A 22,890-nucleotide genomic window follows, 5' to 3' on the forward strand; every position below is an offset into this window, starting at 1 on the left:
GTTTTACTCTTCTGTTAAGGCTAATAAATACATAGCAGTAGGGCGTAACAGAAGGGCTGTCTGCAATAGTGCTGTTACACCATTAGCTGTACCTAGCTGCCCTCATCTGTCCTCCTGCCTCTGCAGAAGTTTATTCTCATTGCACAGTGTGTACCTGCACTTTACTTTTGGTAGTGGTGATTTCAATCTGAAGTCCTACTTCCTGCTTTGCTATCTAGTGCCTATTCTAGTACTCATTGCAATCCTCTGTGATGCTGCTTGCTTCACTAACCCTGCAAGAAGCTGAATATTTTTCTGCAGCATTTGTCGAATTAAATCTTCTCAACAAAAGGTCTGGTGAGAGTCAAGGAAGATTGAGGGGTACAACACCTGTTTCAGTTGGCTTCTCTGGAGTCTTCAGTGACTGTGGCTCACAGTTCAGAACCTTAATTCAAATTCACATACAGCAGATGCTTAAGTGAAACAGAGCAGTAAAGCAGGAACCTGTTGTCAAGAGCAGAAATTGACAACAGTAAAAGAAAACAAACCATGGACTCTTCTCCTCTGTTGGTGCAATAAGGCATGAAGAAGAGTGCTTGCTGTTTCCAATTTTATAAAAACATTTTCAAAAGGGTTGTCAATTTTGTTTTTAACTTTCTATTATAGGCTGAATTAGCATTTTCCCTTTTGTTATGATTAACTTCTGCAAATATTTATTGGAAATTGTTTTGCAAGATAATGTAGAGACTGGCAGAACTTTAAGTATTGATTAAAAAAAACCTCCCCAAACTGCAGCACTTAGCATGAAGGTATGATTAAAATATGACTAGTAACAAGTGCATTCAAAAGGCTATGTCAGATAGACGGAAGGAGAAATGAAATGTGTTATTTCTCTTATTACTTAATCTTATTGACTGTTTACACAATTCAGGAAAGGCTGAAAGTAGTCAGAAGTTACTACCTGAATAAAGAGCCGGGTATTTGAGAAGATATGCTTAAGATTTTTTGAAGGGGAGAATATGTAAGTTCTTGACTATGAAAATCATATAGTGATAGACTTGTACATGATGGGAATGAAGTATAGCCAGAACAAGCTTGAAGTGTTTGAAAGATAGGTTTTAAACCTGAGGATTCCTTCCTGTTCTCTACCACATGAAACAAGCGAGGAGAACTGTGGTAAAACTTTTGTTGGCAGATAAGACTGTAGATAGAAAAGCTTAAAAATATATATAAAAGACAAGCTTTAAATGAACATGTAATCAAGTCACAAGATCACAAAGTAATTAAACAGTGTCATTAATAACCTCCTATGGGTTATTAATGCAGCTTATTCAAGGCTGGTAATCTAGGGAAGGACAAGGAATCTTCCTGTGTTGTCCGTATTAAGTATGCATACAAATTCTACTTTATGTGAATAAACATCATTAAGACCATGGAATATTCTGTAAATAAAGTTTGGCAACAACACTGCAGTATATATACTTTAAATGACAGAGCATTATAATTCTTATTACCTGGAGTGATCAGTTATTTTACTTTGAAGTTCAATTGAAGCCAATAAAAAGTTTGCCACAGACCTTAACAAGATGAGGATCAAACTCGCAGCAATTTCATGGCCTATACTTCCCTGAACTACAGTGAGGAAGTGCACTTCCGTGTGGTGGTGGTACTTTTTTTTTTTTTTGTTACTCTTCTAATGAAATCACAAAAGAACTAATACTACAAATATTAAATGCTTACAAGACTATTCATCAGAGGATTTGAGAAACCTTAATAATATGCTAGGTGTTCTTGTTTCACTGAACCTCTTTTTGCTTAAGTGATGTATTTTTCAGTTGGCAGAACCAGAGACAGCTTTTCTGACCTTCAGTTATGTGCTATAATTTATAATTATCATGACTAGTTATATATTAAATTACCTGTTTCATAACCTGATTTATAAAAAGTTGCATGCTCTAAACATCTGTGATGATGAAAGGGCAATACAGAACGCAGGTTTTGGGAAAATGTTCAAGACGATGGGTTAATAGCATTAAATACCCTGACAGATTCTGTTCTGTCAGAACAGGTTTAAACATAAGTACTACAAAATTTTTCCTAGTGTTTGGTTTAGGCACTTTTGTTTTCCACTGCCATAGTGGATCTCAGTTAATTAACTTAAAATCAACTGCTTTTCCTACTGGCCCTTGAAAAGAAAGTCCTGAAAGTCAAAACACTAATATTTTTAAGTCTGTACACAAATTGGATTAAACATTGCTGCTTTGTTCCTCAAAAAACTACCTCTTCTCCACACCTAAGGACTTACATTTGCTGTCCATGACATTCTAATAGCAACTGCATTTTGAAACAAAAGAGCATGTAAAACTTAAAAATGTGATGACACTTACTAACTCACAAAACACCGTAGTTCACCTCTTTTTCTTTTTTTTTCCTCTGCTATCCCTGATGAATCAGAAGCTCTGAAAAGAGAGAAGATACAGGGCAAGAGTGGTTTTTCAGCCAAGAGTCATTTTATAAAATAAACTCAGCCCAGACAATTGCTGTTCAAGGGAATGTGTCCTGCAAATTGTGATGTTACATGCAAACAGTATTTGAGTTTCAGTCAGTAGATGCTTTGAGTATCTTCGGGGTCCAAAGTGCAAATTCTTTGACCACATTTGAAGTGGTGTACCTTACAGAAGGTGTAGTTTCCTACCAAAAAGCTACAGTACTCGTATGAAACAGCTACACAATCTTAGTTTCTTTTTTAAAATGAATGTCAACATTGCATGGAATCATTTGCAAATGATAGGAAGGTAGCAGTAGGAAGAATCAAGCTTCAAGTGATTAAAAAAATTTCTGTGCAATTTATATATTTTATTTAAAATGTGATTTTTCCAAATGTATACATCATTGTAACAGCATTTTAAAAATCCTCAACTCTCACGAACCCTATAACATTCCTTTCCTTGAAAGCTCTCCTGTTGTTCCCATTACATTAGTCATTTTTCAGTCCCAAGAAGTGAGCTCTATAGCTGGAGCTGCTGATTAACACATTTAAAACTTGTTACCTAAATGAAAAGGAGATAGAGAAGAACTGTTCCACCACTAAAGGCAACCTTATAATCCCATAGCTTCATTGTAACCCTGTATTTCAGTTATCAACAAAGTGACCACACACAAGGCAGTTGACTCATTTCAGTCTTACAGTGTAGCAACCTTGAAGCGCTTCAAAACACTTTTAGAAAAAGGGCCAAAATGGACTGAGCTCCCAGTGTCCCCAGGAGGAGATTCCGCCATCCGCCAAAAGGAAAGAAATTGCCGAGAGGTATAAATGACTTGTCAAAAGCTAAATCTGATGCCAAAGCTTTAGGAATAAGAAAACAGTTCTGTGTCCACTGCTGTCAGCTGAGCTGTATGCACTTTTCAAAGGGTAGAACTTGCACAATGTAGCACTTCTAATGTACCCTTTTATCTTCTAAGATCAGAGAACTTTCATCTCTACAAAAGCATTTATAGATTAAAAAACTCACAACAATCATCTGCATCTATCTCAATAGCACTGTAAGGTTCTAGCATGTTTACAAAAAAAAAATCAGTAAAATGTTACATATAGATATTCAACCTCTACATTAAAATTGCATTTAGCCAGAACTCTGTTCTAGGTGTCCAACTATAGCTACCTTAATGCAGAAATCACCAGCCCTGCACATTGCTTGTGTGACCCTCCAACATGGCTTCCTGTGGCTGCAAGAAGTGTTTTCCACCATAATGCCGTTTGACCAGGAGGTAAAGGGACAGCAATGTTTTTGTAGGCTGTATAACATTGGGAACTGACATTTTAATATGACTTAAAATTAAAGGTGGCTACAATTGAAGATCTAGAAATTGTGTTGATAAAATTAATCAGTTAGTCTCTGCAGTTCTTAACTGTTGCTCTGTGGATACTGGATATTTATCTAATTTGTCGTGTCTCGTTCTACTTAAAGGTATCACTTTGTTAGTCTAGTAGGGCAATATGTGTTTATGCAGAATATTGCTGTGGCTAGTTTGGCTTTTTATTCCACTAACCAAGATACCTGCTTTTTCCACGTTTAAACTTTTCAACTGCAAGAGGAAGATCATCTGTGGAACTTGGGTAATTTCCAGATAAAGCATACCAAGTGGTTTTAACAAGGGACAAATCTCTAGCTATTTGCTTAAAAATAAAAAATAAAAGAAACCTACACGCACCTCCCCCCAAATACCCTTCATCCTGGACTTGTCCAGCACTAAATACTATGTTGAAGTGCATATCAAACAAACGTTTGAAAAAGGTAAAATTTAAATGAGTAATACGGGCAAAAAATAATAGTAATATCGGTAAATGGTAATATGGTTTCTTTTCATCTGAAATAATAATGACAAAAGTACACAAATTGAGCGGTGTGTTATCCAGAAATGGCTAAAACAAATCAACGTGATCTAGAAGCAATAATACATACATAGATGAAAGATCAACCCATGAAATAATTTTTATATTCAAATCTATTACTAGAATGAAAACAAAATCCACATAGCAATGAAGGGAATATATCAAAACAACTTAAGCAGATTTCTCAGGGTGGTTTAAAGTATTAACAGTCAGGAAAAAAAATGGTTAGTGTCAATGAAATTAAAATACTGTTCCTTCTAAAGAAACAAATTTAAATTATTAACAAAACATCAATAGTATGATGGGATGGCTCAAAGTGCATGTGGAAGAGGGTGGCAGTACAAGACTTGCTCTTTATACATTCTCTTCTTAGCACAATAACTTTTGCAACAGATCATCTCTTTTCCCAAATGGGATTTTCACTCACTCCTAGCTGTGGTGAAGATCTGTAAAACTGACATTTTTTGTAAACTGTCTTGCAATATGCAAGGTAGCACACTTTAAAAAAATATATTATATTTCAGTAATTCCCCACTACTCCAGAAGGAGATTTGTGACTAAGGGATGGGAAGTGACATAGACTTTTTAAACACTTTTGCCCCTTTTGTGGGCCCTGGGTAAGGGGGTGGTGGCACATCAGGTTGTCCACCTGCAGTAACTGCTTGCTCATAAGTTGGTAGTCCTGAATCATCAGTTCTGTGAGGAAGTGGATTTAAAGAAAACTCTTCATTTCTTCTGAAGACGATAGATGAGTTATGTCTTCTATTTCGTACGTAATCCAAGTACCTAAACAAAGTTCACAGCATTATAAGTGGCAGCTTCTGTTTTAATAAAGGAAAGAAAGAATATACAATCTGAGCTGTAAAATAAAAAAATCCCCAAACTTGCTTTGAATGATCATAAAAACTATGAGCCAAATACTCTCTCCAGACCACAGGGTAAGAACAGTTCAGTAATGGAAAACTTATAGGGAAGAAAAAGCACAGAATCCTCTTGTATTTCTTTCCGATTTAGAATGAAGGGAGCAAGCAGGACTAGAGAATTGCTAGAGCAGCATTTCTCCCAACCTTCATTTTACGTCTAAAGAAGACCACATGCCATGAAGGCATACACCTTACTTTTAAGAGCAAGCAAAATGCACTACACTTTCCACTGCAGGCCTCAACCCATTAAAGGGATTCCACTTTTTAGTGAAAATATTTTGGAGCCCAGAAGATACAAATGAGAAGGTTATGTCAGCCACACAAGTGCTGTTTTATGTTTTTGTGGGATTAAGTAACTTCAGCATAACTACTGCTAGTGCTGACGTAACTTTGCCTCCAGAAAAGGCAGAACTAGAACTCCCATTGGCTGCACCGAGAACACATTAAGACCAACCCATGGTGATTTTTAAACTCTTTAGCAACCAAGCTTTGGGGTTCTATGTTTTGTTTTGTTTTTTAATAGTGAAATTCCTTACCCTGGTGGTTGCCTTGATTTGCATCTACTTTTGCAGCAGTAGAAAATAAGCAGTCCAATTATGACTAACATTACTCCAGCAGCAACTAGACCGATGAGAAGTCCTGTAACGTTAATCTTTTGTAGCGTATCATCATCTGAAGATAAAAGATTGATTATTTTCAGACGAATAACAACATGGTGTTCTCTCCCTTTATATACTTGATGGTATACAGTATACACTGTGAAATACTAACTTTGCTGTGCTTATATATAAGGTAGTTCCTTTCTGTAGATGTCTAGGCTGCAGTGACAAGCCGTTGTGTCTGTGCAATACAACCCAAGTGTACCATTCACATTCAGCTTAAAGCATAGGTGAGCAGACATTCCCCTTTTATGTACATCTAACTGTTGAGATGTCTTTCCTTGCATGCCTTCTGAATGCTACTTCATGTACTTGTGTCTGTGGCCAGGTTGTAAATCCTTCCTCAAGTCATACTGACCTTCTTTTTATAAAACATTTGGCACAAGAAGACCCTGCACCTGATTCAGAATGTTATACCAATAGTACAAAAAAATAAATAAATAAAAGTTAGAAACAAAACCCATGGAAAGCAGCCACAGAGTTACTGCAAAGCTGACATACTGTATGATAGAACAAAGTAGTGGACAACTACATACATATTTCACATGTGCACTAAGAACAGATCCTCCATAATGAAGACACTTCAGTGATTCATTTTAGTGTGTTAGCTAATGCAATATACTTGCAAGGTTCACTATGAATTCCAGTGAAAAGATTAAATATGGTTTTGCTGACTGAATGCATGGTGCTATGTTTAAAAATGTGCTATGATAACAAACACAAGATGCAGCAGTGTAAGAAAAGAATAAGAAGAGAATAAAAAGATGACTTACCTATTTTTGTTTTAGGGCCTTTACTTGAATAGTCTTTCCAAAAATCCATCTATAAAAATACAAAGGATCAGATTTATGAGAGATACATAGCTCTCAGGTTTATTAATAATTTTTTTAATATGGTACCTGCAGGCAAAATTTAACCGTGGCACAGATAGGAGCAATTCTCACTGATGGATTTGTACTTATTTATCATTGGTTGTTTTCCTCATACATTCAAGTTTGTGTAAAAAAATTATAATTTCACAGAAACAAAGAAGAACATGCCAGTGAGCGAAAGAAAAAAACTCAACGCATTTAACTGTTCAATATTACATTATATAGAGAGAGCAGTTACTGTATATTATGGCACCAAAAAATGCTCACAATTAATCTTTGGAATTCCCTACGGAAGAGTATTAATGAGGAAAACAGTCATGTAATTAAGAACCATATATTTGCACGAACAGTATCTGAATTCACATCAACTAGGAAAAATAATAGGATTTATTTAAGAGAAAAACTTTTATGTTGCATGATTGTTGAGCATTAAATGCATTTAGCTGTAATCTTCACTTTTGCTATCCAGCAAAAGACTCCAGGAAGATTTTGACATAAGTTTCCTAGTTTTCCTAGGAAAATGCTAGCAATTGCAAAACCACTGCTGTTTCCAGCTTCAAAATAGGTGTGTATTCCTTGCTCTTTCTGCCAGTGCAGAACATACCTAGGGTCATGAAGAGATTAGTGCTGCAGGCAGCAAGAGCCATTTTTCAGCCAACCATCGTCGTGTTCCACTACTGGGACTAAAAGATTTCCTGTGTTTTTTTTCCTCTCTCTTTCATACCAGACTTCTTCCATCCATAAAGAGGTAGCAATTTAGAAGATGATGCCACAGGAACACCCAGCAACAGCTGAGCTGTAGATTTACTACTACGTACTGCTGTCTTCTAAAGCACTTATTTGGCTTGACACAGGCACAAGATCAGCCAGTTAATAAGCAGGACAAAGGGAATACATTGAACCTGCATGTTGAGAAGTTTCTAATAAGTTATCAAGAAAAATACTGAGATTCTGAAAATGCATGTGGATGTATTCGTAAGTGGTGCTTTTGGAGTTAGGTTTATATTTATGATCGCCTAATTGCAGCCCTTATCTAAAGTCTTTAAGAGTACTGTATCTAGCATGGTAACACCAGCTATTTGGGGCCTCTACTTTTACTCTAAAATAAACATCTTGGTTTAAGTGCTGTTTTCTGAAGGGGTGCAGTATTTAAATACAGTAATCATTTATTCAATAACCTTCAGTATACTAAACTCAGTTTGAACAATTACCGTTTTATCAGGGTCTTCAAAAATTTCTCTTGCTTCTTCATAATTGCACAGCTCTTCAAAGCATTCCCTTTCCAGGTTATCTGGTGTGAATGCTTCAAAATCAAATCTGTTATTCAGAAGATGTCTTCCAATGAATAAATTAGCCTCCTTTTCTGATGTGAACACTAAGAAAAAAATCAAGTTGATATAAAACAAGTTAGGAAAGCTAAATTTGGTGTTTTTAAAGAATGGTTAATATCCCAAAGGAGTGTATTATAAAGTCCACTTCTTCCCCTAGCACCTCTCAGCCACGTACAGTATAAGGAAACGTCAGGCTCTCCTCCTAAAATGTCTTTGCTGCTAGCTGTTCTTTCTAACTATGCAATACAAAATAGACATATTTTCCTTTCTCATAAAGCATTTCATCTATTTCTTATACTGGCCAAGAGAATTTGGTTCTCATGACAGTTGTTGGGAGTTCAAGTTTTGGTATTATCCCTTCTGGCATGTGAGCATCACTTTTTTGCTAGAGCTCTTAAGAACAAAGTAACTGTCACATAAAACAGAAATCCAATCAAATCCAGACAAAGGAAGACCTGTTGGAAAAAAAAAAAAAAAAAACCTGTTCTTTGTAAAGAATCCTCAGTATACATTCCTTTCACATATTCTGGTGTTTGTGAGTTCCAAATGTTGTTTACAGAATTTGGGTTTAAAATTATGACAGGGGAGTCCCATTCATTTTGCATTTGTTCTCCTTCTTTCACAGTTGTGATGATGTCTAATGACTGAAGGAAGTTTTACATAAAGCTTGGCATATTGCCATATTTATTTAAGTTAGCCCATGATAGGAATGTAACTGACAGTAGACACTGCTGAAGACATTTAATTCTTTTCTTCTTTTATGCTTATTACAAAGTCCATAAAGAGCATGGAGTAAGTTGTAAGACAAGATTTCAGAAGGTTAGTGAAATTACAGAAGACTTTAGAATACAGGAATGCATCCTCACCAGGCATTTTCCATAGTCAAGTTTTAGCCTGTTCTTGCTACAGCTTTTTGTGAAGAAGTCATCTTTATATGATAGAACTAGTTTTCTGGCTTGGTTTTCAGTGAAGGTCTAATCTGTACTCCAAGAAATTCAGACTATTTGGTTAAGCAAGATGACTAGAGGATTATTTCTGCAAGTGTAATGCAGAAACAGCATTGTTACATGCCAAGCCAGACAGCCAAAAAAAAAAGAGATGAGAGTAAGAATGAAGTTATTCAACTACAATTTAGTTCTGTGCTCTTGTTAGCTTGTTTGTCTAGATCATCACATCATTCAGGAATTTTTACCCTAGTAGTTACTGTTAGAGAGCAAAACATTTTGAGATGCCACTGCAAAACCTAAAAACTCTTAGGAAAACTGCAGTGTAACTTGTATATTGGTTGTTTAGGCCTTTAATATGGTAGAATACTCAAAGGAGCCACACGTATGCACACGTTTGTGTAAGAGGGGAAATCTGTTATTCTAAAGCAATTAGAAGAAAATCTAAGCTTCAAATATTTGTGCTGTATCTAAGAGTAACTAGAGAGAAAGACTTCATCCAAAATATGTGAGTGGAAAAGCAAGAGCTGCGTAGAGAGAAGTATTATCAATATCTTTGTTCAATACAAATCACATCAGAGTTAACTTCAGTCTTCTGAAACAAATCTTTAGTAGTGCTTCGTTTGTTACCATTTAAGTAGTATTAGCTGTACTTCTGTATTAAAAATATTTAACCTAAATAAGATAATGCATATGTTTTAATTAATGTGAAGTGCATAAGCAGGCTGTCTGGAGCACAGTGTAGCACCTATGACCTCTAATTCCTAGTCCTAACCTGGGATATGCACCTTCTCATTCAGAGTCCTTATCCACTGCACTTTTTTCACTTTGTCAAAAGTGCACCTATCCCTCCGTCCAAATAACCAACAACATGGTGGTTAAGATAGTATATGGAGGGTGAAAAAGGTGAATTTGAATCCTCTCCCATGCCTGAGAGGCCTAGCATTTGGTTAAAAACATGTGCATACAAAGTGCTAAATAAAGTCACTCTGGTGGTAAAAGATGTTCAGAAAATGGTGAAGGGGTAACCTTTCAGTGCAGGTACCCTATACTCTTGGCAAGTGGTCTCCTTGCTAAATTATTGGATAAAAGAGTTGGGGCCCCTCTTTCCAACTCTGTCTTTAAATAAAGAGTGATCCAAGGCTTTCATCAGATGAAGCCTCTACAGAGGCTTCACAGAGGGTTCTGTGAATGCAAAGGGAAGGCAGCCCGGCAACAGTCAGTTTTATGCCCCAGAGCAATATGGATTTTAATAAATAACCCGTCTTAAGCAATTTTCTGCTGGCCATGTTTCTGCTCAGCACACTGCCCTGAAGTAGTTCCCTGCTCATATGATTTTAAGTCCCTTTTAAGGTTTCAGCATTTCTTATCCACTGAGGAGATTGGACAGCTAGCTTATGAATTGTGTTATGATGCCATGATGCTTGAAAGTATCACACTGCTCAGCACCATAGTGCTTCATTCTTTCTTGGGGTCTTCATGTGGTTTTACTTCCATTCCTCTTCAGCTCCCTCCAAAGTGGAGAATTGCAATAGCAGCATTATATTTCTTTCAAGGTGTTATAAGGGCATTTTAGATGATTGATATATTTTCTGAATACCAGAAAACAAGAAAATTAATCCTTTCAAATGCAAACCAATTTTAGAATGCAAATGTAACTGTGATGTGATGTGCTCAAATAGTATCAAAGTAGTACTCTCTTAATACAGATTTCAAACTTTTGTTTTGGACAGATAGTGCTTAGAGGATTCTGCTTACATCAGTAACGAGCATCCAGAGACCTAGAGAAAGGTCAGTCTCCACTTACTACTGCATCTGATAAATATTTACAACTGACAGCCAAGTCAATTATCAGTCATTTTAGCAAAAGATATCTAAATGTTCTAAAACTAAGAATAAAACAATTTAAAATAACTTCTGATGAGGTAAAAAATCCCTAGTATTTACACACCTATAAAAAGATTTCTCCATAGAAGCAAATTAGATACAGTTTTATTTTAGAAAGCATAAAGTTTGCATGAAAAGTAAGTTACCTTCTTTCCATTCATGCTTCAGGTTATTTAATCTCCCTGTGCAATGAGGAAATGCAAACACCATCACATGTAGCTGACCCAGCAGTACCAAAAACACAAACATGGCGTGGTATCTGTCAGACGGAAACTATCTTGAGTTAAAAAAAACAAGGCAAAACAATCCTCTAAAGTGTCAGTGATGAACCTTGAATGAATCTTATACATGAAGTCATCTAACACAAGTACCTACATGCAATTTAGATTAATAGAAGAAAAATTCCAGTCCAAACTGGTCCTGCATGTCTTTAAGTTTTCATTGCATAACGTCCGCACAGACAGTCATCACGGTCTTTCTCAGCAAAGCAATACCCTCTCTTCTCTTGGAAGAATGGTTAAACAAAGTTCAACCATTTAAACCAGGTTAGCTGCCAGGTCATCGTTACAGGGAAAGATCACTTCAGATGGGCTCCAAAAGTTTAGATAGCTATCATTTTGCTGCCAGACCAATCGCAGTGGTTTATAAAAGTTACGCTACAGAAACGCACGAAGAGAAACCACCTTGCCCAGTGATGAGTCACCCACTTCTGGCCCGGGAGAAAGCGATTAGCAGCGCGCTCATGCCTAACAGTCTTGAGCAGGGCCCGTACTCTCCCGTCCAAGAGGGCTGCCGAAGAGACGGCAGGCAGCAAGGCATCGCCTTCGAGCCTGTCCCTAGGCCGAACGGGGTCAAGAGGCGCGCGACCCGCGCAAACCGCGGTGGCCGAGGGAAACGGCGATCTGCGGCGGCGGCCACGGCCCCAACGGCCGCCCAGGGCCCCAACGGCTGCCCAGGGCCCCAACGGCCGCTGTGGGAGCGGGCTCGGCGCGGCCGGCTGCGGTGCGGTGGGCGGCGGGGGGCGCCAGCCGCGCAGCGTCCGCCGCCCGCCCGGCGCCGGGGCTGCCCCTGTGCCCTGGCGCAGCCGGTCCCCGGCCCGCTGCCCGCCGGCTGTCCCTACCTGCTCCGGCCACCGAGGCTCCGGGGCAGCGACCGTGCGCGGCACCTGCCTGGCTGCTGCGCGGCGCTTCCTGGAAAGGGCGCGGCGGAGTCACAAGGCCGCACCTGAGCCGCCCCGCGGGCCGGGCCGCCCCCTGCCAGGCCGGCGGTGGGGCGCGGGGAGGCGGCCGAGGGCTCCTAGGGCCGCCGGCCAGGCGGCAGCGGCGCTCCTCGGCCCGGGGGGGGCGACCTGTGGTGTCCGGCTCCGGAGCTCGCCGGCCGGGGCCCGGGCCGGCGCTTCGCTTCGGGAAATCTGCGTTTCTCTCCAGCTGGGCAACCCTGTGAGGACCAGGTAGCAACCTTTTTGTCTTGCCTTGCCGGTTCGAGAGAGACTCCAAAGGAAAATCTAGTGACCTTTTACTGCTAAAACTGTCTTTTCATCACGGGGTTAATGAAGGTGCTGAAAACCTGGTGGCTTTTTCCTCCTCAGATGTCACGCCTGTGTTGTAATGGCAGGGCATCTGCTGAACATGAGCTACAGCGAGTGGGGTGCCTCCCCTGTGGGGATGAGGCAGCGTGCCTTGTAACTAGGTGCTTATCTACAATTAATTATTTATCTGTTGTCAGAGTAGAGCGCTCTGTGTCCACCAGGCTTTTATAGCCAGACAGCTCATCCTGCATAAAGAAGGAAAAATACAATTTTTTGTGTTCGCATGTATGTGAAAATAATTATTTCGTTAGCCAAGCAAAACTTAGGTTGTATGGCAAAAGGTCTGCAAAGTGGCAAACGTGGTTCCCTGCAATGCGTGGTGTCGTTGTCAGTTATCACACGCCTACTCTAAGGGCCCTCCTTCACTCCCGCCTTCCTAGGGCAGAGGAGCGGCTTGGCACAGTTCAAGCAGGTCAAACTGCGGCTATTTTGGCTTCTCCGAGGAACACGGAGAGAGTAAGCTGAGTACTTTGTATGTGCCTTAGAGGATTTTCTCAAAGGCAATATGGCGCTTAGCAAAGACAAGAGGTACTTGAAAAGCCTTTGAAGGGGAAAGGTTAAGAAAGTACTTAGGTTTACTATTACCAGAACTCCTTGTTTAATAAGTAAGTGGGGAATCTGGGGGTTGTGCTAAAGAGTGCATACCAAAAAAACTTTTGAGACACAGGAGTGGGATGATTTTCCTAAAGGAAATCTGGGGATTGAGAGTGATTTGTGTTTGTGCTAGCAGAATGTCCTGTAGTGACTTGGATTGTGTTATTTATTTAAGTGGTGGAGTGATTTGTATATACAGATGGAGGAAAGGCATTGGATAATGCCAGTGGAAGTTATCAGAAATCCTTAACAGAAAAATAAAAACTTCCAATGTGTGAGACAGGAGAACTGTTTGGAGGAATGATGACTGTAGTTAAATGTTTACTGTATGACACCAACACCTTTCAGTTAAGAGATGCTTGATGAATATATAATTTATGAATTGTGGTGGCTCTCACGCTTTTTAGCTGGTGGGGATCTCAACAGAAAATTTTGTAGTAGGATTGTGTGTATGTACTTACAACAGTGGAGGATTAAGAGAAAATATTGTACAGGAAAAGAGCAATGTAGGTTGTTCATTATCTAGGTAGTACTAACAAGATGAGAGTACTTAGTTGCTACATGTTGGAAAACAGAAGAAATGGCCACTATCTGGTCAAGGACCTTTTAACTTCCTCTTGTGTGCCCTACTCTGTGCTCAGCCTGAGCTCCTACGTGACTGTCTCTGTGAGCATGGTGACAACCAACAAATTCCCTGCTGAGAGCTACAGCGCAATGGCATGAATGCACAAGTACTCCGTACTGCATTTAAGTGTAAGTAAAGCATATGCCTGTGTATATGGAATTTTTTGTTCATGTTGTAACAACTTTGTATGAAGCATGTAGTTACTTACCTGTTTTGTACAAGCAAAAAGCAAACCTCCGTTGTGTTATGCCACCACTGAATGTCATTAGTAAGAGAGAAAGAAAATGATTTTATCGTGGTTTATAAAGTTCTGAGGCACGCTATCCTCAAGGCAAGAGTGACTCCTGGACCCAGCTGTACCTGCATCAGAGAGGGCTACCAGTGTGCACTGAGACATGCTTATACAGTGTTTACAGAAAAATTATTGAAAAGTTGTTACATTTTGTAATATATAATGTTAAATGTTATAACACGTGTGCATGAGTCTTACAGTTATTACCTCTGTTTTACAAATGAGATAAGCCTTTGTTGTGTGTTTGCCATCACTCCATCTCTGTTAAGACGGAACCATGAAGAAAGACATCAGCAAGGTTCATCCAGCCAAGCAGGTAGGGATGGGCTCTGTCATCACCAGCGTAAGAGCCACCTCTGTTTCCCTGAACTGTCCCTGAACTTCTGCTATCCCAACCTTAAGACTCCGGTTTGCTCTTTAAAGCAGCGCTGTAGCAGCAGGTATGTAGAAGATGACAGTGTACACAGCTTAAGTTAATTATTGTATAAGGAAATATTAAAATCTTAGGGTTATACAGTAGCTATATGACTAAAAGCATGCTTCAGTTCTGGTTTATTATCCAGAACCAGCAGCAAATGCCTCAAATAAATAAAACGAGTATCTCCTGTGTATATGCAGTTTGCAGCACAGCAGAACGATGAGTGGCTTTTGTACATTACTTCCCTATTTTTGAATTATTTGTTCAGATAAAATAGTTTGGTTTAGCAATTTATGCAATGGGGAAGCTCATAAAACGACAGGACTGTTGGCAAAGATATGAAGTCATTTTGTTCCACCTTTCTGGATAAATACTGGTAAACAGTATATAGTGATGTGTAATTAGAGATATTTTTGAGAGCTGAAAAATAAGCAATTAATTTACATCACTTGCTTTTAACATTTGGGTGAATATAAATTCATATTTCTAAAAACATTACTAATGTGCTGACTTTACTAGCTAATATGTTTATGCACCTGTATTTTTAACTTCAGTCCTCACGATGATGCTTGGTTAAGATATTGCTGAAGAATTGAGTCAGAACTACCTACCTCCTCACAAGAGGAGGGTGATGTCGTTCTATGATGTTTATGCAATAATTATTCAATTCTACATATGTTGCTGCAAATGAACAGCAGTATGTTTATTTTAGTATAGGAAAGGACAATATACTTTACTGATTTCTTATTTAGGAGGACTTTGGGTCAGGAATGCCTGTAATTCCTTTTATACAATGTCCCATTCAGACTGTGCTATCAAGAAATTCCTTCTGACTGATATAAAATCAAGAAAGTAGTGCCCTTTCTCTCACTCCAGTATACAAATATATCCTACCATAACTTTTTGATTACTAAATTTCTTTTAATTATTTTTCAGTTCATCATGGAATCTTTCTCAGTTGATGTAAAATGACAAATTGTAGATGGAACTGTTTTTTATTTCACTAATGGAAAGTACGTGATTGTATGATTGAGAATGACCCCCTCTAGTGGTTCTTGAAAATGTGTGCATCTGACTGATTCTTTGTATTGCTGCATTTAATTTCCTGAATCATATGGTATACATTTGTCCTTCATACAAAACCATATTTGAAGTTCTCATGTTTGTTAATTTCTGTCCAAGCGTGCTGTAGCTTGACCTGCAAGTAATGCCTTGGGTAATCTGACATAACTTAGATTTTAACTATTGTTTTCATACAATTAACATCAAAGTTATTAGAACACCACCTTCAGTAATAAGCGCATTAATATGAGTGAAGCATTTTGGAATCTTAGATAACCCTGTCGTCCTGTTCCATGTAGCAGATGCTGTTGGAAAGGGTTATACTAGACTTATATTTGGAAAAAACAAATACTTTCTCAAGTACACCCCGATTTTTCCCTTATGCCTTCCTGTAAATGGGCCTTTTTTTCCAGCTATATTGTTTGGTCTAATAAAAGATATAATAAAGTATATCGTAGTGATTGACATACCTTGCTTGACTTGCATCTTTGAGAAAAGAATACTATAGCAATTATACTATAGTATAATTTTAAGTGTATTTTAAATGCAGTTAAATTTCTGTTATACACATCAACATTCCATGGTTTTAATTAAGGCTAAGCATTTCATCCCCAGAAGATATGAAGGAGTCTTCTAGGTGTTGGTCTTGAGCCTTTGTGGAGCTGTGAGGAGGGAATCCATCGATAAACTGTCATTCTGACCATAGAATCTATCTATCTATTAAGGTTATTGTTCATCTTTTTCAAAGGCGAGTTAGTGACTTTTCTATTAAAAACAATAGTAGCATAAATGTCTTATGGCTGTGTAGGGGAAAAACAAGAAAAATCTATGAGAAAAATGAGAGCTTTCTCTAAGCTATTTATTTATTTTTAATAGCAAGAATAACCTAAGATTTTAAGGACAGGTTCATATGTTAATTTCAGTTGTTAGGTTTCAGAAAGAGGCAAAATTTTTCCTAAAGATTAAAAAAAAAAAAAAACATACCTAATAAGAATATTTAATTATTAACCACTTAAATGTTAAGATGAATTTTACTGTTCAGAAATAATGGTGAACACTTGTAGTAGCAAATAAATAACAAAAGCAATTACACGTTCAGTTAACAAAGTTTGTCAATGGCAGTATGTAAATCTGTATGGGAAAGTTAGTTAACTAAATGCAGTTGTACAGACTGTCAGTAAAAGCCTGAATTTCAGGACTGAATTTCAGGTATACTTGTTCCTATATTCAATACTTGAAAAGGAATGGAAATATCATCAGTACTGATTAGGGAAGCAAATATCCACTCTGATTTCAGTAATGGCCCAATGCTCCCAGCTGGGGAGTCATCTGCTCCCAACAAGGACACTGACTGCTGCTCATTTAATATGGTTAGAGTCCTACTCAGTCAGCTGCTCAAAACGTTTCTGAATGCAGTGAGGTTAATAGGTAACTCTTTATCTATTTCTGTTGCATTACTTTTTCAAATAAGTAACATATTTCTCTGAACAATTTATGTCCTGTACATAATTTATTTTCTTATTCACACTAAGGGAGTTCTCTGGTGGCCTTTCAGCTTACTCTTGTAGGTCTACTTTGATTTCTTTTTCTGAATGTTCCTGCTGAGAATCTGAATTTGCTAACTGTACAAGGCTAAGCTTTATAAAAGGTATCTTGAAAATGTTTTGTTTTCTGGTAAAACTGTGTTTTCAGATTATTTGTAGGTGAAGTAACGTAACTGTGCTGCCATTGTTGAACAGGAAGTTGCACTAAGAAGCAAGTAGATAAATTCGGGTTGGAAGCATTGGTCTTGTATTCTAAATATTCGTGGTATTCTTATCCCATTGTTGTGTGACTTACTGGTGTGCAGGCTAATAATGTGTATTGTGGCAAGGATAGCAAGCAGGTGTCTTGTGTTGCATCATTTCTGTAAAGATTTTGTTATATATTGAGGATGTAACTGAGCCTTGGCTCAAGAGTAGCAATTTGAGGAAATTTCCTATAAAATTCCTATAAATTTTTCAATGTAGGTTTTTGAGACATGAAGAGTCTTCTGGATGTTGGGGAGCCTTTTTTTTTTTGTTTTAAGGCCTGGGAGAGGAGAATGTTGGTGTTTTATTGGAGCTGTGAGGGTAGGAGTTTGTTTTTGAGCTCTGATGTAGAGTTGCAGGGCCTTTTTCAAGAGTCTTCTAGAAGATAAAATCAGAAAATTGTGTGTAGTCCAGCTCCATAAATATGAGGCAATTGAAACAGTCAGCAGCATTGATAGTAGTCTGTCAAATGTGAAGTGTTCATAAAAGTTACACCATTGGAAGAGGTTCTGCTTTCTGCTGTTTTAATCATGGGCTGGATCACAGATTTCCTTTTCTAAGGAAGAGAAATTTTTGGTGATTTGATTCTTTACTTGTTTTGCCATTGACTCTTTTCCTGAGATAGTTGGGATCTTGTCTGCTATTGAGTTTTCATCCAGATTTTTTTTTTGTTGTTGCTCTGCTTCTTTAAGTTTCCGTAGTGGGAAAAGTAGAAAAAAAAAACGAGATAGTGTTGATGAAATTTGGTTTTACTTCTCCATGCATTAATATGTTGTTTCTCTGGGCAAAACCTGCATTGCATTTTGTCTTTGCAAATTATGGTTAACATCATGTTAACTAAAATGCTGGGTGGACTCACTGAATGTTTTTTTAGCAAGCTGTGAATCAAATTATCAAAACAGGTGAAGAAGTTGTTCTGCTTCTTCCTCTCTGTTGCATTTTACCATTTTCTTGTCAGCAATTTTCAAAGAGAAGAACTATTCCGGTGGAATGGATTAAACAAGTATATTGAATTATCCTGTAAGAATATATTTTTGAGATATTCTTGCTTTTGTTCAATATATGCTTTGCTTAATAATTCCTATAATCTGCTTATCTATAATTAAGATGTTATTTATCTGACCAGCCAAACAAGAACTTCCTATTAACTAGTAAGGAGATCAGCTGTAATGTTTTTTTTTTTCTGTTATTTACTTATTTACTTGTATTCTGTTTTATCTGATGGGGAATAACGTCATTATAAGAACTCACCTGAATTCAATTGATTTGAATTGGGGTGGAGCCCATGAAAAGAGGTGGCTGATTTTTGCAAATACATATCACCATTGACTATGTGGGAGGTTTTCTATCTTTGGAGTTTAATCCAGGGAATAAGTTTGTGTTTGGAGTTTTTGATTGTTGAAGATGAATGAAACTTATTTTTACCTTTTAAATAAGTAATATTTTTAGGTTGGAAGTTATTAGTAAGCTCTAAGTAATCATTTAGGCCAGTCAGCTTAAGAAGTTGCTGTCTTTCAAGGATTGCAAAGGTAATTTGGCCTTCTGCTTTAATTGAAAAATTTTTTTTTTTACAACAGCCATGTTTTGCCAGTGTGCATAGCTATTGAAAATAGCTACACCACTAACAGTAGTATTTATGCATGATCTAGTAGCTCAGTTATCCAGTTAAGCAGATTTTTTAACATATGTAATACTGCAATTAGTGAATCTCCTTTCGCAGAAGAAAGATTTCAGTGTTGCTGTTGTTGTGATATTTGGAACCACAAATTCTTGTAATTTCACAGTTGGTGAAAAATCTAGATCTTTCCTTGGTTTGTCTCCTCTTCAGATAAGTGCAGTTATTTTTTAAATACTGCTTTGGCTGAATGGAAACTAAAAGTACGAAACGGTGCAAGTAATAAAAGTAATTTTTTGTTTTGTAATATATATGGGAACTTAATTAAAAATAGTTTGAGGTATAGCCCTTTACTTGATTTTATATTCCAGACTTTAAAGCGTTGAAAACCAGGCATTTCTCATTATTTGAGAAAAATCATTAAATATCGGAGTACTGTGTAACACTTTTTTTCATCGATTGCTCAGGTCTGAGAACAGTTTTCCTATCTTTGTGTATATTTTTTTCAGATGGGTTTTTTTGGTATTTAGAATTGTCGTTTCTTTCTTCAAGAAATTTTACAGTTTACAATTACAGTTGCAATTTTATAATGTAACAGGAATGACTTTGTGGGACAGGTAACGAAGGTACTTTATCGCTTTCTCTATTCATCTTGTGTTCCTCAGGACATAACTAGTCCATTAAATACATTGATATAATGATACAAATAGGTATCTGAATGTGCCCATGCTGGTGAGAGTTAAAGACTCTCTGTTGTCGCTAATTTAACCAGCTTAAGATTCAGCACTGCCACAAGATCCCAATTCTTTTACACAAAGTAACACTTCAGCTACTTGGTTTTGTGTTTTTGTATAGTGGCATGTTTACCTCACGCATGCAGTGGCTCATCTTCATATTAAAAACAATAAAGCAACCTACTTCTGTGTTGTGGAAATGAAGGTTTGAGATCTGTTGATTTTAATGTATTTTATAGACATATTTCTGTTCATTGGTACCCAGTTTAAACAATGCTGTTTGCCCATTCCCAAAAGCCTTTTTGGGATGTCACAAATGCTGACGTTCCTACTTTCGCATGTTTAATTCCTGCCACCCAAACGTTATCAATACAGGTAACTTTTACTCCATGCGTTATTTTGAATTAGTTTCCTGGTTTATAGTTTTGATGTATTCTTTTGATGGATGTTAGTATATTTTCCCCACCTTTTTAACGGTCTGTTACAATTTGAAAGCTGGATTATAGCTTGCTGCCTTATGCACATAATAGTAATAATAACAGTGTGTTGTCTCCCTCCCCCAGGAGCATTCAACCTTGTGTGCCAGTTTTAGCTATGGTAAGGGGTACCTAAAGGTGTTAAGAAGAAATTCCAACTTGGAGGTTAGCCTTGAATCAGAGTTGCTTCTGCTCTTAAGACCAGAGTTGAACTGGGTATTGTTGTGACTACAGAAAGAGTGATCATTATTGTATATGGGCATGCAAATGAGTTACTGTAAGACAACAGGTTATAGCGATGTTCTTTATATCCTCTACTTGTCTTAGTGAAAGATGGACTGAATCAGGAACCAGAAGACCTGCAAATGTAAAATTTCGACTGTTTTACTCACAGGTCTTAGTTCTGGGCACTTTAGAACCCTTATTTAACAAGGCCTAGGACAATCAAGACTCCAGACCTTTACAGATCTTACTAAACAGGTAAATTGATGGCTTTCACTGGGGAATTGGTGGTAGAGGTTTGGACTTTGATTTTAGGTTTATAGCAAGTCTCCTCTGTTTTGCCAGACTTCTTTATGGAATGAACGTGACATACGACTTAGCTGTGCCCTGTATTGCAGTCAGCATCATGTCACACTCGACTGAAGGAGATAACTCATGATTTCTGATAGATGCACAATATTCCCCTGTTGTAAAGAATCTAGCAAAGTAAATGTTGGACCCATTGTTTTCTAGTGGCTTCAAGCCAGCACAGGAGCAGTGTGAGTTCACAAAAATAATTGTTTTCTGAATTATTTTGTAGTTTTTTTCTTTCTAAGTTTTTTAGAAAAGAATAACACAGTAACTCATGTTAAAGACGGTAGAAGTTGCAAAGTCAAACAATTAGGTTTAAAAAAACTAAGATAACTTGTGTCTACATTGATACAGTTTTGAACATGATTATGCATTTGTGCAGGGAGGCAGAGGCCCCATAAAATAGCAGGACTTTAAACCCTCATTGAGTGAGTGGTGAGAAATCACGTTCTCTGTTTAATCCAACTGATTAGCACTTGAGAAAATTAAGTCGTAGGAGGCTCTGTTATGTATTTTACAGATAGTCCCTTAGCCTTTAGGACAAAAGGGCCTGAAGGATTTGACCATCCAAAAGGACCAACAAATCTGACTTTCTTTAGTTATAAGCTCTTGAATTCCACTGTGATAATTCTTTATTTAGCCCAGAGCTTTGGCTAAGGCATCTAGTCTTTATCTGGAGTTACTGAGAGACAGCATATTCACTATTGCTATTAGTAGTTTGTTCCAATACTTAAGTGCTCAAGAAAAATGTTTCAGAAAAATGTTTGACTTAGTTTTCAATTTGAATATGAAAGATGTTAGATAAAGTGATTATAGTATTTATGCAACAAGCTAGATTAAAATTCCTTTGGTATAGGCTCACTTGTAGTGGCTGACTTTGCATAAAAAGTACTAAAGAGTTTAAATAAAAGAATATAATGATGCAATAGTGGAAATACATTTTACATTATAAATACATTTACAATACAAGCAGATGAAAAAGCATTGAGTGCATAGGGAATAAGGTGACTTTCTCAGATGCTTGGTAAATTTGTCTAAGGGCCAGTGCTCACTGGGAGACATCTATGTACCTCAAAGTACTTGCCTTATTCTTTGAAATTAGATTTAAGTGGATGATACTTGCAAGAAATATTATTTCTTGTTAGAACAATCAAAAGACAATTTTTGATGCAGATATTTTTTATGTGAAGCCATAACCACTTAAGTGCACATGTTAAAGACTGTAAGAATGTAGGTAGAAATTAATATGGTCAGAGTATGAAGAAGTGAAGACCAAAACAATACACTATTCAACCAATATTACAAAAATGAGGCTAGAAAAACTGTTTTCAGATGCTTTTTTTCCTCGAGATAGTATAGTATTTACTGGACTTAAAAATAGGAAAGAAATTGATTTTGTGTAACATCAGAAAATGAAACAAAAAACAAACACATGGTACCAAACTGCTTTGAAAATGTCTATTTAGTATTAATTTAGAGAATTCTGTCAACCAAAAAGTAAGTGTATATATTTATCACTTTAATAAAGATATATTCAATTAATTTGAAAACCAAAGTAGAAAATTAATTTCCCTCCCACAGTCTTAATGAAGAAATAAAGAAACTAATTTCCTATTGCTGTTAGAGGGGTAATCCACTCCTTCACATATTAAGAAATTAATGTAACAAATCCAGTCAGCCAGTCTCTTGATTTTTTCCCCTCCTCACCCCCGCCAATCTCTTACACCAGGTTATTTTGTATTATGCAGCCATGAAAAATAAAATTGAGAGAGACTTAAATCTCTCTCTCTGGTTTTTAGATATCAGTATATGCAAGTGTTGTGATCTAATGCTGTTCCCATTAAAGTCATCCATTGAAGTTGATGGTACTTGCTAGGTACAACTTTTCATTAACAAAAAAGATTTAAAAAAAAAAAAAACTTTTAAAAATAATAAATTATTGGAACTGACTTTATTTACCTTTCTAGTATTTGATTTTTAGCATTGTAAAGAGAGATCCTTTTTTCATGTGACATGCATACAGAAGATGTTTTCTTGTTTTTATCTAAAAGTTGTTTTGATTCTGATACTTTCTTTTTAATGCTAGGAATATACTTGAATTTTATAACCGAAGAATAAAGTCAACAAGTTACTTT

The 22,890-nt window shown here is 37.2% G+C and overlaps 1 protein-coding gene and 2 long non-coding RNA genes across 7 annotated transcripts in view; 2 read left to right on the plus strand and 1 right to left on the minus strand.

Moving 5' to 3' along the window:
• LOC104146357 (uncharacterized) overlaps window positions 1-22,890 on the plus strand; it is a 36,583-nt gene that overhangs the window by 9,351 nt on the left and 4,342 nt on the right. Inside the window, exon 7 of one of the 3 annotated variants that reach the window (XR_011141406.1) lies at window positions 7,554-7,985. The exons of 1 other annotated variant lie outside the window; for it this stretch is intronic. This is a non-coding gene — a long non-coding RNA (uncharacterized lncRNA). Of the gene's footprint in view, window positions 1-7,553; window positions 7,986-22,890 lie in introns of those variants that run through there. One more of the 3 variants, XR_011141410.1, reaches the window with a different exon arrangement.
• On the minus strand, window positions 4-12,271 carry PRRG4 (proline rich and Gla domain 4). 3 transcript variants are annotated; one of them, XM_068945258.1, is made up of 7 exons: window positions 12,109-12,148; window positions 11,364-11,608; window positions 11,135-11,247; window positions 8,038-8,201; window positions 6,728-6,776; window positions 5,832-5,967; window positions 4-5,158 (listed from the first exon to the last, which is right to left on the minus strand). In XM_068945258.1, exons 3-7 carry the CDS (start codon window positions 11,235-11,237, stop codon window positions 4,930-4,932), a joined length of 681 nt encoding a protein of 226 aa, XP_068801359.1. In that variant the 5' UTR covers window positions 11,238-11,247; window positions 11,364-11,608; window positions 12,109-12,148; the 3' UTR covers window positions 4-4,929. The 3 variants fall into 3 exon arrangements, with proteins under 3 accessions (XP_068801359.1, XP_068801357.1, XP_068801358.1); XM_068945256.1 differs by lacking the exon at window positions 11,364-11,608 and having other exon boundaries at window positions 12,109-12,271; XM_068945257.1 differs by lacking the exon at window positions 12,109-12,148 and having other exon boundaries at window positions 11,364-11,813.
• On the plus strand, window positions 12,267-22,640 carry LOC138067447 (uncharacterized). The gene is made up of 3 exons (XR_011141412.1): window positions 12,267-12,438; window positions 13,812-13,923; window positions 20,577-22,640. It is a non-coding gene; the product is annotated as an uncharacterized lncRNA (long non-coding RNA).

Source organism: Struthio camelus, chromosome 5 (genome assembly GCF_040807025.1).
Source record: "Struthio camelus isolate bStrCam1 chromosome 5, bStrCam1.hap1, whole genome shotgun sequence".
Lineage (NCBI taxonomy): Eukaryota > Metazoa > Chordata > Aves > Struthioniformes > Struthionidae > Struthio > Struthio camelus.

Coding starts and splice junctions, on each gene's coding strand:
- PRRG4 (XM_068945256.1), bottom strand. CDS start 11,237: ATGTTTGTGTTTTTGGTACTGCTGGGTCAGCTACATGTGATGGTGTTT. Junction 8,202..11,134: donor GAAGCATGAATGGAAAGAAG/GTAACTTACTTT, acceptor TTTTTTTCTTAG/TGTTCACATCAGAAAAGGAG. Junction 6,777..8,037: donor TTGAAGACCCTGATAAAACG/GTAATTGTTCAA, acceptor GTATTTTTATAG/ATGGATTTTTGGAAAGACTA.